The 13,396-nt window shown below is 37.7% G+C and overlaps 5 protein-coding genes across 6 annotated transcripts; 2 read left to right on the top strand and 3 right to left on the bottom strand.

Moving 5' to 3' along the window:
• Positions 1 to 1,946: 1,946 nt before the first annotated feature.
• LOC105225463 (suppressor APC domain-containing protein 2) lies at positions 1,947 to 6,837 on the top strand. The gene is made up of 3 exons (XM_011203924.4): positions 1,947 to 3,068; positions 4,999 to 6,100; positions 6,163 to 6,837. The coding sequence occupies exons 2-3, from the start codon at positions 5,012 to 5,014 to the stop codon at positions 6,580 to 6,582; spliced, it is 1,509 nt and encodes a 502-aa protein (XP_011202226.2). The 5' UTR covers positions 1,947 to 3,068; positions 4,999 to 5,011; the 3' UTR covers positions 6,583 to 6,837.
• On the bottom strand, positions 6,691 to 7,334 carry LOC105225464 (coiled-coil-helix-coiled-coil-helix domain-containing protein 1). The gene is made up of 2 exons (XM_011203927.3): positions 7,222 to 7,334; positions 6,691 to 7,137 (listed from the first exon to the last, which is right to left on the bottom strand). The coding sequence occupies exon 2, from the start codon at positions 7,133 to 7,135 to the stop codon at positions 6,764 to 6,766; it is 372 nt and encodes a 123-aa protein (XP_011202229.2). The 5' UTR covers positions 7,136 to 7,137; positions 7,222 to 7,334; the 3' UTR covers positions 6,691 to 6,763.
• Positions 7,335 to 7,695: 361 nt separating this feature from the next.
• LOC105225465 (neuralized-like protein 2) lies at positions 7,696 to 9,458 on the top strand. Its single transcript, XM_011203928.4, has 3 exons — positions 7,696 to 8,456; positions 8,514 to 8,822; positions 8,899 to 9,458. Exons 1-3 carry the CDS (start codon positions 7,844 to 7,846, stop codon positions 9,012 to 9,014), a joined length of 1,038 nt encoding a protein of 345 aa, XP_011202230.2. The 5' UTR covers positions 7,696 to 7,843; the 3' UTR covers positions 9,015 to 9,458.
• A 409-nt stretch (positions 9,459 to 9,867) lies between these two features.
• LOC105225466 (glutathione S-transferase 1) lies at positions 9,868 to 11,779 on the bottom strand. Of its 2 annotated transcripts, none has more exon segments than NM_001304986.1 (3): positions 9,868 to 10,589; positions 10,668 to 10,771; positions 11,709 to 11,779. In NM_001304986.1, coding segments are annotated over 2 exon segments (678 nt in total). In that variant the 5' UTR covers positions 10,763 to 10,771; positions 11,709 to 11,779; the 3' UTR covers positions 9,868 to 10,006.
• Positions 11,780 to 12,352: 573 nt separating this feature from the next.
• LOC125777849 (mediator of RNA polymerase II transcription subunit 29) lies at positions 12,353 to 13,154 on the bottom strand. Its single transcript, XM_049453779.1, has one exon. It carries the CDS (start codon positions 13,004 to 13,006, stop codon positions 12,371 to 12,373), a length of 636 nt encoding a protein of 211 aa, XP_049309736.1. The 5' UTR covers positions 13,007 to 13,154; the 3' UTR covers positions 12,353 to 12,370.
• Positions 13,155 to 13,396: the final 242 nt, after the last annotated feature.

Below are 13,396 nucleotides of genomic sequence, written 5' to 3'. Positions count from 1 at the left end.
TGTAAATCATTAGTGGCGTGTAGATTGATGGAAATTAAGGTGACTTTACAAAATTCCCTGTTTCAAATCAAATATGGAACCACATTGTTTGGGAGCGATTTTTTATTACTACGCACACGCACCTCTCTCGGCGAAACCGAAAAACCTCATGAACAGAGATATTTTTATGAGCCTACCAGGAAGACAAGCGAAAAATCACCCCATCATCTGTTTTGAATCGCCTTAATGGCTGACACTCGGTAACCAATCCGTCACTTTGTAGCTTCTAAAAATACTGTTATACTGAAGAAGGGCAAGATTATCAGTCGGTTTTACCGCATATTTTTATACCCAGAAAAGGAGAGAGAGGGGAAGGAGAAGATGGTCGACAATTCCTTCCGAACCATGAGTTTGCAGTAAGGCCCAGCCGTTCCCACTACAGTCGGGTCTACGTAACCGGAACGGACTCCTATTTTTTTCCGGCCAAGGACTGTCTACTCCAATTCTTTTTCCAATAATTCACTACAATCATTCCCGGATCACGATTTTCTTTCTACGATCATGTGTATAAATAATACAAGCAACGACTTCGTAGCATGTATATAAAGTTATATTGTTCCAACAGTTTTCTAATTATAAATGTGTTAAATGATATTGTACGTGTCCAGGGAATTATCTATCCTAGATTTTTTTCAATCTCCAATTTCAACAACCTAAGAAAAAAGTCTACCAAGTGACCAAGGAATACTCCAATTCTTATTTTCTTCCTCGACGACGGCTTATATTTAACGATCTACGTGAAAGATTGACGTTTTTAAGCAGCATTTAACTGAGAGTAAGTCTATCTCAAATATCTCACGTCACTGTTGGCCGTCATAACTTCAAAGTCGTAGATAATTTCGTCTATCTTGGAACCAGTATTAACATCAGCAACAATATCACCCTAGAAATCCAACGCAGAATAACTCTTGCCAAGTAAGCAATGGAGAAGTAAAGTCCTCTTCGACGAACAAAGACCAAACGATACAAGTCACTTATTATTCCTGTCCTGTTATGTGGTGCAGAGCCATGGCCGATGACAATATCTAATGAGTCGACATTACGAGTATTCGAGAGAAAGATTCTGTGGAAGATTTATGGTACTTTGCGCATTGGCAACGGCAAATACCGCAGTCCATGGAACGATGAGCTGTACGAGTTATACGACAACATTGATATAGTTCAGCGAATAAAAAGGCAGCGGCTACGCTGGCTAGGTCATGTCGTCCGAATTGACGAAAACACTCCAGCTCTGAAAGTATTCGACGCAGTACCCGTCGGGGGAAGCAGAGGAAGACCTCCACTCCGTTGGAAACACCAGGTGGAAAGGACCTTGCTACACTTGGAATATCCGATTAATCTTTATTTCCACATATTTTCAAAAATAACTGTCAGACACAATACTTTATAATTAACGAGAATGATCATACTACTAATCGAGAGAGCTGAAAGATATAAGCTTTGGAAAACAACGGAAAATAGAGAGTTGACGTTTTTTTTGTTGAGTATTATATTCCGTTAGAAACAGTTGATCGAAGGAAACGATTTAAAATTTATTCATACTATTCTTAACCTAAAAACATTACACTTGAAATTGGCCAACAAATTGAGATGATGTCGTCATGTAAGCAGAGAATAATGCCGAAATCAGGGAATAATTTGCATGGAGTGTGATCTTTCCCAGCACAAGTAAATAAATATGTAAAACTGAACTGCGGAACAAAATATGGCATGTCTACTAGCAAAACCTCATGTAATGTTGTAATTACTGTTATAAATAAAACAACAAGTAGGCATTATAGCGTGTAAGTATGTACCGATATATGGTAGACGAGCGCATTTATTGTGATCATGACAAGCAGCATTAAGGTAAAGACTTGTATTAAAATTGTTCAAATAACTGTGAGGCATAGATGAGCCGCACCGAGTATAGCTCATGCGCGATGTTTCGGTTCCCAGTAAACAGTTGCACGTAAACATCACATTTTTACAGAGCATGCACAGTTCCCAGAGCGCTGCACCAGCTTGAACGCGATGCGCAAGAGACAACAAAAAGTATGTAAATATGCGCCGCGCGATGCACCATACTCGAATTATGATGTAAATGCTTGTACAATGTGAGGAAGGGAACAAAAACAAAATCAAGGCAGCGCTGATAACTGGAAGAGGCGAAAAACTAGATTCGCATGCGCGCACAGGTAGCCTTAGCAGCCACAAGACCAACAGCAAACCGCCAATTATATGCAGCCGCCAACAACAAACCAACTCAAGCAATAACAAATTCCACTAGTGCGGCTGAGGCGTAAATTGTGCTGTGAGCCGCGCACACATGCACCAAGCCGACATGCAGCGTCGCTTTTATGGACGCGTGCGCGCACATTTATTGCATGCCAACTGTCTTGCTGTGCTGCGGTGACGCACCGTCGGCTATCTGCCATAGTCTGCATGTTCTGTCTAGCATTTTTTGCACGTTTTTGACGAGATTTGCTTTATGGACTTCTTCTGCGCAGCCAGCCAGTCAAGAACTGTTTGAAAATAGATTAGGAAGCTAAGCAACCTTACAGCCGCGCTCACTGCGAGCGCCAATGGCACGGACATGGCTAGCAACCAGTCTTCGCGGGCAAAGTGGCAAAGCAAATAAAGGTAAATCGCAGCGCGCCGATGCTCTGAGTTGGTTGTTTATGACGGCGGCGGCGACGGCAGCAGCAGTCTGAGTAGTCAGAGCGGCAGCGGCGGCGTGAACATCAACATTAACAAGTCTGGGCGAGTTCATAGTGTATAGTGAATTTCGACTGCTCGGCGCGTACGGATTGCATTCCATTACAAATACTGCAGTGCTCGTGAATTCTAATTATTGAAATAAAAATCTCAAATAATTTAATTCTAAATTTTTTCAATAACTAAATAAAATGTATGTAAATATGGAAAATATTATAAGATTCCTTTGAAATTGTGCACGTGGAACTGGGAGACAATTTAAGTGGTGTTGTGCGCGCAACTTGTTACATAGCTCGCAAGAGTGGCGACAAAAAAGCGGTTTGACAAGACAAGTTCGTATCTTTAATCTTTTGTTTTGTTTTCATCTCGAAATATGTACACACCGCATTTCGGCTATATTGTTTATGTGGCGTTGATAACCGTGCCAACTTGCAACTTGTGTATCACACGCTATTAAATCAATTGTTGAATTAATAAAATTTGAACTGAAAAGCGAAAATCCATTCTTAAGTAAAGTCTGTCTGTCAGAAATACGTTAATGTGGCGTTAAATGTTGAATGATTCGAATTTTTGCGAACAATGTGTAGTATTAATATAGCAAAGGCTTATCAGCAGAGGTTTAAGCATCAAATATTTGTACGAAGGTGGTTCAATAAGCACTTAGCCTAGAAAAAAAATGAAATACTTTACTGTCGTTTTATTTCTCAGCACAGTCTCCTTTTAGTTCGCCCCAGAAATGCTTCAACCTATATTATATTCATTATAAATATAAAAAAATAAGTTGAAGTTAGAAAAAAAAAAAAGACTTTTTATACTACCCAATATTTAACCTGCCTGAAAGCTATGTTTTCGGGAATAGGCCTAAACTAGAGAATACGTCAGATAGGGCAGCAGTTCATAGGCTAATTCGACCAATTTGGCGCAGGTGTGAACCGCTGTACTTTTTCTACGCAAATCTTGGCCTCTCTACTGCAATTCGGCATCGAATTGAACCAATAATTAGTTAGAGTAGAGCACTGTGGCTGTTTGTATTCCTACTGGTTGTCAATATGGATCACAACTTATGTGAAAAACAATGATAGCACCTTTTGGACCGATAAGGAAGTTCTTGTCTTCTTCGGAGCAGGTTCATCGCGTGATTTTTGACGGTCGCCATCGAAGGGGAAAAGTCTCCGTGTATAGCGTCCAAGCGCCCTTTACTTTCACTGTTTACACGACAGTAAATTCCGTTGACTGCAAGGATCTATTTGAAATGGTGCTAATTTCTTTATCAACGCAGTACCTTACCTTCGAAATACAGGGTTTGTCCGGAAAGTAATAGAACTGATTATCTTTCGCCTCGACTGTACTTCGGATCGTGCGCGCACCGACTGGTCGTTCCTAACTAACGAACGAGCAGCTGGTCAATTGTCTCCGAGCACCAGGAGAGTCAGGACAAACATTTTCACGCGATGTGTTTCTGTGAGTGGTGTAAGCAGAAAATGCCGCGTTCGTTAGAGCAGAGGTACGCGATTAAATTCTGTGTGAAACTCGGTAAACCTGCGACAGAGACGTTTGATATGATCAAACAGACTTACCTAAATGTTGCTTTAGCAAGAAGTGGTGTGTTTCGGTTGCACCAGCCCTTTTTGGAGGGCTGGGAAGAGGTCGCTGATGAAGACCGTGCTGGGAGACCTGCGACTTCGACAAACACCGACAATGTGACTCGTAGCGCAAAGTTTTGAACTCAGACCGTCGACTAAGTATTCCTTTAATTGTCCAGATGTTAAATTTATCAAAATCTGTGATTCATGACATTATGATGGAACACTTGAATATGCGCATATGTGCTAAGAAAATTTGAACATGTGTGATAGTGACCCCCTGTGAATAACGTAATCACAGGTGACGAGTCATGGATCTTTGAGTGTGATCCCGAGACAAAAGCCGATGAAAGACAAGCATTTTGACACGACAGAGGGGATCCAAACAGCATGCACCTCGGCTCTCAAGGATATTCCGGAGAATGCCTTCCGTGACGCCTTCAATGCTTGGAAATCGAATTGTAACGATTGGTTCAATAAATTTGTTTTAAATCGGCTCAGTCCTATTTTCTTTCCGGACAAACCCTGTAGAATAGATCTTAAATAAAGTGTTAAGGGGTTAATCCATCGGTGTCGGGGATGGAGAACAAATAATTTTTCGCTTCAATTCGAAAGAAACCCCTATAAGAATCCATCAGTGTGTATATCAAACTAAATATGCAAAATTTCTTAATTTCAGCTGTGCTTTTCCCATGTTGCGACACAATGGATCAACTATGATGAACACAGCGAACAACAGCAAACTCACTGTAATGAACACTAACGGTTGTGTTTCAACATCCGGCAGCCCAATGGACGCATTGCCCAAACAGTTTGTTGCTTCAATGAAGACACTCTTCGATATATTGGACGACCAGCACACAGGCTTTGTACGATTCCTAGACATTGAGAAAGGTTGGCAAGACGATGGCTGCAAAGGATTGCCACACGGTGTGATTGACTCGCTGCGCAAAGTTACGCCTACAAGTGGACTTTTGTCATTTGATCGTTTCTGCGCAGGTTTGAAATTATGTCTGTTACGTAATCAAAGTACTGCCATCAGCAATGCATCGTCAGGCGGAAACGATGTGTCGACGCATAATGTGGTCTCACCAATCAAGCCGCCCCGACCGCCCTCTGCGCCACTTCTAGATGTTGAAAGTACTGTGCATGGCGCTACAGCCTGGGGTGGGAACGCCACAACTGTCGCTGTGCGTCCAAATAAAATTGTCACGGCACATCGGGCACTCAGTTTACCACAGTTAAGTCCAGACTGCGATTTGGAGACGGAAATAATAAGCAATGATATTGGTGTTTACAATTCACCACCGCCACCACCGAAACCACCACGCGCCTCCGCTGCCGCGCAGATTGGAGTACCAAGTTCGACAGTTACACCGCTGGATAAGGCTGAGATACGACATGCTTTACAGAATTGGCAAATGGGTATACTATTGAATGAAATGGGAACAAATGAGAAACGTAGTTCTGGATATATGTACAATCAGTTCCCATATCGAGGTTGTGCCGATGGCGGGTCCTCATCAACAACTGATAGTGTTACAGGGAATGTAGGAACTCTACATCCAAAAAAGAGCAATTCAAAGCGAAGAGAACCCCGCCGCCATACACTGCAGAATGGCATTGACTACAATATGCTAAAACGCTTGAAACAATTCGAGGAGGAACGCGAAGTTCTCTTAACGGGTTTGGATGCAGTAGAGAAGGCGCGTGACTGGTACCTCCGACAAGTAAACAATGTCCAAGAAAAGATTAAATATTTGGGACGAATGGGGCACGTTGTGAGTAACGAATACAGATGTTATTTTTTTTTATTTAATGTATTTGTTACATAATTCCGTAGGAGCAATGGTCAGAAGTGCAACAAGAACGTTTGGAATTCCAACGCGCACGTGTGTATGAAGTAAATCGAAATTTAACAGCTCTTGCTGATTGCTGGGAACGTGGGGGATTTCCCCTACACTTTAACCTTGCTATTAGGCCTCCCGGTAAAACACCGAGTCAGCGAAATGTCAATAGCGGAGGGCTATTTCAACCAGTGGATCGCCTGCGTCAACAAAATCACAGCCTTACTAATGAGGTGAACTTAAAAAGTGACCGAATAGCATTGCTAGAGCGTGAAAAACAATCGCTTATGAGGGAGTTGTACGAATTGAGGCAAAGGGTTGGATTAGTTGGACGAGGTTCTGGATTTGTAACTGTCCTAGGTCAATCGTCTCCTTCATCGTCCGGAGGGCTTGGAGAGGTGGATGTTGTATTTTAAATTAAAAAAATAAGATAAATTGTTTTAATCTTAAAAATATTTGATCAGATAAATAAATAAAGGATCATCTATACACAATGTACATACACTTAATATAAAAGCTTCATATTTGTTTCAAACTTTAATGACTTTCAGCACAGGTTGTATTAAATCACTTAATTATTATATGACAAAACTATGCTTATTGCGGATTAGGAAAACGTCTCATATACTTGTTGAGCTGTTTGTAGTTCAGGTTTTTTCCAGGTGTTATAATACCCTGGTTTACGGTTTTCTTTGCTTCGAACTTCGAATCTGCATAGAATTTATAACATTTTTGGAATTGCTGTATTTCCTTATTGCAGTACTTCTCTACGAATTCATTGTCTTTTAGACACGCAAAAAGGACACCCATTTCCTGTAAACATGCTACATCAGACGAAGAATCTGCCTTGCCGCTCACTCTATTTTTTAGCCGCAATGGTAGAATTTCTTGAAAGGGTACTGTGTGTTCTTTCTGCGGCGCACGAGCATCACGATTTTTGTAAGCGAAGACGGCGGTTGGCACACGCATTTCTAAAACCAAAAATAATAAATTACAAAAAATAGGTTGACTAAATGAATCATGTATTTCTATCTTTCAACTTATCAATCATATACCTTCTTTTATTTATTATATACGCAAGTAGTTCAGTTAAAAAGTGTTCAATTTATTATTCTTTGGTTATATGAACACAACAATGCTGCCAACGCAATGAAAAGAACAGCTGTTATCTGTTGATTACAGTGGCGTATAATAAAAAAGGAGTCATAGTAAAACAGCGGCTTCAAAACATTTGTGCTGTTTTTGAGCTAAGAATCATGTATGATGTATGATGTTTTATTGTCATGTTATTAGTTTAATGGGAAAGCTGTCGTGGTTTTCTAAAAATAATAAAAAGGAACTAATTTCTATAAAGTTCATGGAATTTAAATGCAACGCAAAATGCAAAAATACTGCGAAAATATTTTTATTTTTATTATAATGCATAAATTATCATCATAAATTAAAAACGTTTCAACAACTAAACCTCTACTGTGTTTCATGTGCTTCCAAATCAAACCACCATTTAAGATATGGCAGAAGTTCATTCATTCAATAAAACAGACCAATCATTTGACATTACTACGAAAGCGTAGCTTTGAACATATTTGTTTTCATTTCACAGCAATGAAAAAGTCGTGGAATAGATTTTAAATATTGAGAAAATAATAAAAATAAACCCCGATTAAAGTTAATAATATGAGTAGTGAAATTACAATACCGCGACAAGTGTCAACTATACCAGATACTTCGCAGATGGAAGTAGGCACATCTCCATCCGTGCCAACAGCTTCGTGCGCTTCACCGGGATCTAGCAAGGTGTCGTCAGCGGAAAATCTACCTGCCGGTAATACCAATAATAAACGGCAATTAGCCCGATTCCATCCATATCACGGCGCAAATATTATTTTATGCGAAGATAATACAGTTGCTTACCGAAAAGCTAGTTTTGCGGATGCTGTTACGTTTTCGGAAAAACCACTACAACCTGGCGAAATATTTCTTGTTGAAATTGAGAAAAATGAACGTGGCTGGTCAGGTCATATAAGACTCGGTTTAACACAATTGCTGCCCGACGTGATCGGATCAATGTCAGAAGGCTTGCCACAGTTTGCTTTACCTGATTTGGCGAACTTAGGAACTAGTTGGATTTATCCCATTTCAAAATTTGAATCTCATTCCTTATCACAGCGAAGTGGTGCCGCCGGCGGTGTCATAGAAACTAATCCACTATTTCAAAATGCTACCGAGCCTGTGTGGGCACAAGATAATTCATCTGGCGCTGTCACAGAAAACGAGACGTCATCTCGAAGTAACATTTTACTAAAAAAAATATACACAATATATAAAACATTTACATCTTTAACAGGTAATATATTAGGAGATTCAATTTATGTACGCACTTCACGTGGTATGGTTCCAAAGCGTTTATTGCGTCCAACTGTTGATAATGGCGATGGCAACACAGGTATTTTGCTGACTGATAAGGGTTCGCGAATTGGTGTCGTATATGTGTCTACTGAAGCTGATAAAGACAAGGGTGAGATGCACTTCATTATAAATGGAGTTGATCAGGGTCCATGCACAAAGGAAATACCTATGGACAAATCACCACTCCACGTAGTCATTGATGTTTATGGCACAACGAAACAAATTCGAATAATACAACTTTATGGAAGTAAGCATATATTATTGAAAAAGTTTTAGTTCTTAGAATTAATTTATTTTTTCATTTATTTCATGTAATCAATCAGTCGTATCCCTTCAAAACGCTTGTCGAGATGCAATACTATTACACACAAAACTACATAATATTGAAAAGTTGCCGCTGCCGGAAAGACTCAAAAACTTTCTTCGACGGAATGACTAGATGTATATTTAGCATATTTTTGCGTAGAATGACTTTGTTTTAAAGATCATCTAAAAACGGCAAATGAAAAGAGCATGAGTGGATGTGTTGTTAGGAAGTTTCTGTTACGCCAGTCTTCAAATGTTATGTAAGAAATATTCACACAAATTAGAAATGAAGAATATGCTATATTTTACTAGGATGACTCTGAAATTCATGTATTTTTTGGTGTGTTGCGAGTTTGCGGTGCGAAGATAGCAAGGATGTTGAACATATTGAAAGTTTTGTTTGTTGTTAACAATGATGTGACCTAAATCTATAACATTCGCCCGTATATGAAATGGGTTTAGTTTTAATAAAAAATATTAACCAACAAGAATATTTATACACAATTACTAATTATCAATGTAGTAGTTTACGCAATTCTAATTCTTTGTTTAAAGTAAATAAATAATATTAAAATAATATTTTTTTTCTCTACGCAAAATACAGTTATCATATCACATTCTATCGCAAATGAATTCGAATTTTCGCGATCGAATATAACATTCATGTTACATATAGACGGGCTATTAGTTTTCTGTTTTACAAACAATTGTCCTCACATATAAATAAATTCATATACTATCAGTCACTGTTATCACTTTTTATTTATTTTTTGGTAAAAGTACCTCTTTTTAAGACTGCTTCTTATTTACAGTTTTTAAGTCTGGTTTCTAAATCCATTGTTTGTTGCCCTATTCATTCTTGAAATCAAGGTTTTATATACACACATCCGTATGAATGCGACTGTAGATATTTTGAGAATTATTATTTTATGCTTGGCTACCATTGCGACTAATTTCAATTGGATGTGCATATTAAGCAAAGGCCATTTAAGCTTCAACATTTCACAATTTATTGTACAAGTATTAATCTGTTACTCTAAAACTAATCTTATATCATGTTATGAAACGATTTTGAGTTTCGAAAAAATAACAGTAATTAAAGCGATATAATTCCAAGAGCCGTAATTACTTTTGTTTTGTGCGATTGTTGGTTAAAATTTCTTTAAAGACTTTCTTTAGTTCATCAGCACCTTCTTGATTGATTTTTTGGTAATTTGGTAGTTCCGATAAACGTTTCATCCAAGCTAACAATTTGGGAAACTTGAACTCGTCAATAGGGGCGACTTCGTCAACAGAAGTTATCGTTGCCACACAACAGAGATCGGCAATTGTCAAATCCTCACCACACACATATGGGTGTTCCTTTAACATTTCCTCCATGATTTCATACGTCTTCTGAATATAGGCGATTTTATCCATGGAGCAATCGGTTGAACCGGAGTATAGAATCGGCTCATAAAGAAAACGCAAACGTGCAAATAAATGTCCAGAATCAAAATGTAGACGTGCATTCACTTGTGCACGTTTTACCAGATCCTTTGGGTACAATTTGTCATCCTCCCCATACTTGTCCACCAAGTAACCACAAATGGCATGAGAATCATATACCACTGCGCCATCTGCATCTATCATAGTGGGAATGGTATGTTGTGGATTCATTTTAATGAAATCGTCTGTTAGTTGTTCGCCTTTCAGTAGATTAACTGGACTGTTGAAAAAATAATGAATAATTAATTTACTTAACAAAAGAACACTTAGTATAAAATTTATTCCTCAGAATTCATACCGTAATTCCAAATCGAGGCCAAGCAAATTGGCTGTCAATAAAACAGCACGCGATGGTGGGCTGAGTGTAGCATAGTACAAAACTGGTTTCGCCATTTTTAATCGCTAAAAATTAATATAAATAAATTAAATACGAATAATATTGTCCGGAACACTTTTATGCTTTCTATTTGTATACATTGTAATAAAATAATATAAATTTACGCTTGAATTCGATTATTTTTTTAATGTTCCCTTATTACCCCTTGAACTAGACGGTACTTGCATGAGATTAGCGGCACCCTGACTCATTTTTGTACTGCACACTTTTTACTTTTTTTACCTCGGTTGCACCGAAGCTATACTGCCCTTCTCAATAAAAAAAGTTTTTAGACAAGAACTTAACTGCGATCAGTCAGTTTGTATGTCATTAATATGCCATAGTAATTCGATAAAGGCAGTTCCGCCAATGTTCAGCTTCTTGGAAAGAAAAGGAGAAGTACAAAATTTAAGCTTGGTATTTCAAAAACTGAGGGACTAGTTCGCGTGCTGCTTCTCGGTATCACCAACTTCTTGGCAAGCTTTATATACCCTGTGTAGGGTATACCAAGTCAATTTAAAACATTCAAAAGCTCTCGTGCATGCAAACTTTTTAATTCGTTACGAACGTGTACTTATTAGAATATATACATACTTATGTATGTGTGTATATGTATTTACAGCACACATCTAAATGATAAACAGTGAATGGTGTGATATTACAGATTTACAGGAAAAGTACTATAATTTTACACAAAGTATTCACTATGGCTGATATATCGTTCTACTCCAACATTTACTGGTATTTGAAATTAAGACATAAATAAATATATTCATTAATACGTAACAAACAAATGCATAATTAGTCTGTCATTAAATTATTGCAATGCACTTTTCCTTTCTAATGAAAATTCCATCACCTCTACACTTTGGCTTGTTCTACAATGATAAACCGAATTTAAAGCGTAGAGGAGAAACAAAGAAATAGTGGAAAATTTTGTTAATTAATCATTTAGTTACTTACTGTTTCCCTGAATAAATCACTTGGCTAACTGTTTTTGATGCTCTTCACCAAATGAGCGCACTGAAGAGACTGAACTCCCATAAGCTCAGTTGTCGGTTTTTCAGTTACGTCTAAACCCAGCTATGTGTATTAAGTGATATTACTGAGAGTGATCAAAATATTATTACTGATATACAATCATTCAAGTCTCATACAAATACATATACACAAATATAGATAGAAACTCAACCGGCGTAGAACGTTAACGTTATGTCATAAAAAACAAAACAAACAATAATAAAAGCTTTGTAGTTTACCACCCAAATAGATTTATCTTATAAAAAGCGTTCGTATGTTTATGTATACAAATAAACAATAATTGGAATATTAATGATTATCTCTCCCATACTTCTATCCTTAAACACCCAATTTAAAATACATTTGTTATGTTCTACATTCAAGAAGTATTTATAATTTAGAATGAAAAATAATATTTTGCTTATATGGTATATAGTTTATATAGATATATTATTATTTAATAATTACGTGTATAAGAGCTTTATATGTACGTACAAACACTATCTGCTCCTTAATAGGTTTTAATTAAATTTTTTAGATCTTACAATGTTATTATAATTTTTTTTTTTGCTTCAACATTAGCATTGTTTTATTTAGAGTAATCATCAATCAGCCTGTGATATGTTTTGCGCCGCACTAATTAAAGTATCGTGGATATCTTTAGCCGATTGCACATGCACGCGGACAATGTTCAGATATGTAGAGTATGTCATTGGACCGCCAGAATTATCCTGCATGTATGGTTCCATACGAGCTGGCGTCACTGCGCTCGGAAGATAGTGTTGTGCAGATGATAACTGTTGCATACATTGAATAGCTGTTTTTAAATGTAACTCGATCTGATCACAATATGCATAAAAGTCTTCCAGATGTTTTTCAAAACGTCCAGCGTGCGATGATGCGTCGCGTTTAAGGTTATCTGACAAATTATGTTCTTGCAATGAGAAAGCTCCGGTGCGCAATGTAAGAAAAAGCGACTCGCGTAATGGCGAGAGTAAACTCTTGACTTTTAGGATGTTATCCATTTTTTCAGCTTGCTGTTGTTGTTGTTGTTGCTGCTGCTGTTGCTGTTGTTGTGCGGCATTCGAAACTTGCGCTTGCATTTGGCCTTGCATTTGTTGCTGGGGAGAGGCTTGCATCATAGAAACTGGCGACACACCAGGCTGCATCATTTGATTTGGTCCACCGACTTGCGAAATGTTCATCTGTTGCATGTTATGCATATTCATGTTGGGATTCATATTTTGCTTCCTGAACTTGTTTTTCTTCAAACTGTTTTAAACAAACCAGTATATATTATTGTAAAGATTTTATGAGAAACTTTAATGTATTTATATTAGATATATCATCTGTTGTGAGCGTTTAATACCCTGAAGATGGTAAACAATAAATCGAAAAAATTACACAAAACCAGTGTTGAAAACCGATCAAATCTTGACATATTAAATATCCAAAAAATTAATTTCAAAACTGCATTTTTTCATGCACAATCCACATTTGTGAGAATATGCTCATATGTCAAATTTATCAGAACTTTGCCCATGATCACCTTGATCAATCTCAAACGTAAACACACAATTTTTCGTTAGAATTGTCTCTCATAGAACAATTAACAGAAATTTTTAAACAGC

The sequence above is a fragment of the Bactrocera dorsalis genome, chromosome 3, assembly GCF_023373825.1.
Source record: "Bactrocera dorsalis isolate Fly_Bdor chromosome 3, ASM2337382v1, whole genome shotgun sequence".
In the NCBI taxonomy this organism is placed as follows: Eukaryota; Metazoa; Arthropoda; class Insecta; order Diptera; family Tephritidae; genus Bactrocera; species Bactrocera dorsalis.
This window is presented reverse-complemented; position numbering and strand designations above follow the sequence as displayed.

Bases quoted from the DNA above. Each gene is read 5' to 3' on its own strand.
- LOC105225463 (XM_011203924.4), top strand. From the start codon at position 5,012: ATGTTGCGACACAATGGATCAACTATGATGAACACAGCGAACAACAGC. The intron at 6,101-6,162 runs GTGAGTAACGAA...ATAATTCCGTAG, and splicing joins TGGGACGAATGGGGCACGTT to GAGCAATGGTCAGAAGTGCA.
- LOC105225464 (XM_011203927.3), bottom strand. From the start codon at position 7,135: ATGCGTGTGCCAACCGCCGTCTTCGCTTACAAAAATCGTGATGCTCGT.
- LOC105225465 (XM_011203928.4), top strand. From the start codon at position 7,844: ATGAGTAGTGAAATTACAATACCGCGACAAGTGTCAACTATACCAGAT. The intron at 8,457-8,513 runs GTAACATTTTAC...CATCTTTAACAG, and splicing joins AAACGAGACGTCATCTCGAA to GTAATATATTAGGAGATTCA. The intron at 8,823-8,898 runs GTAAGCATATAT...GTAATCAATCAG, and splicing joins AATAATACAACTTTATGGAA to TCGTATCCCTTCAAAACGCT.
- LOC105225466 (XM_019989942.3), bottom strand. From the start codon at position 10,762: ATGGCGAAACCAGTTTTGTACTATGCTACACTCAGCCCACCATCGCGT. The intron at 10,590-10,667 runs GTATGAATTCTG...TTTTTTCAACAG, and splicing joins GGCCTCGATTTGGAATTACG to TCCAGTTAATCTACTGAAAG.
- LOC125777849 (XM_049453779.1), bottom strand. From the start codon at position 13,006: ATGAATCCCAACATGAATATGCATAACATGCAACAGATGAACATTTCG.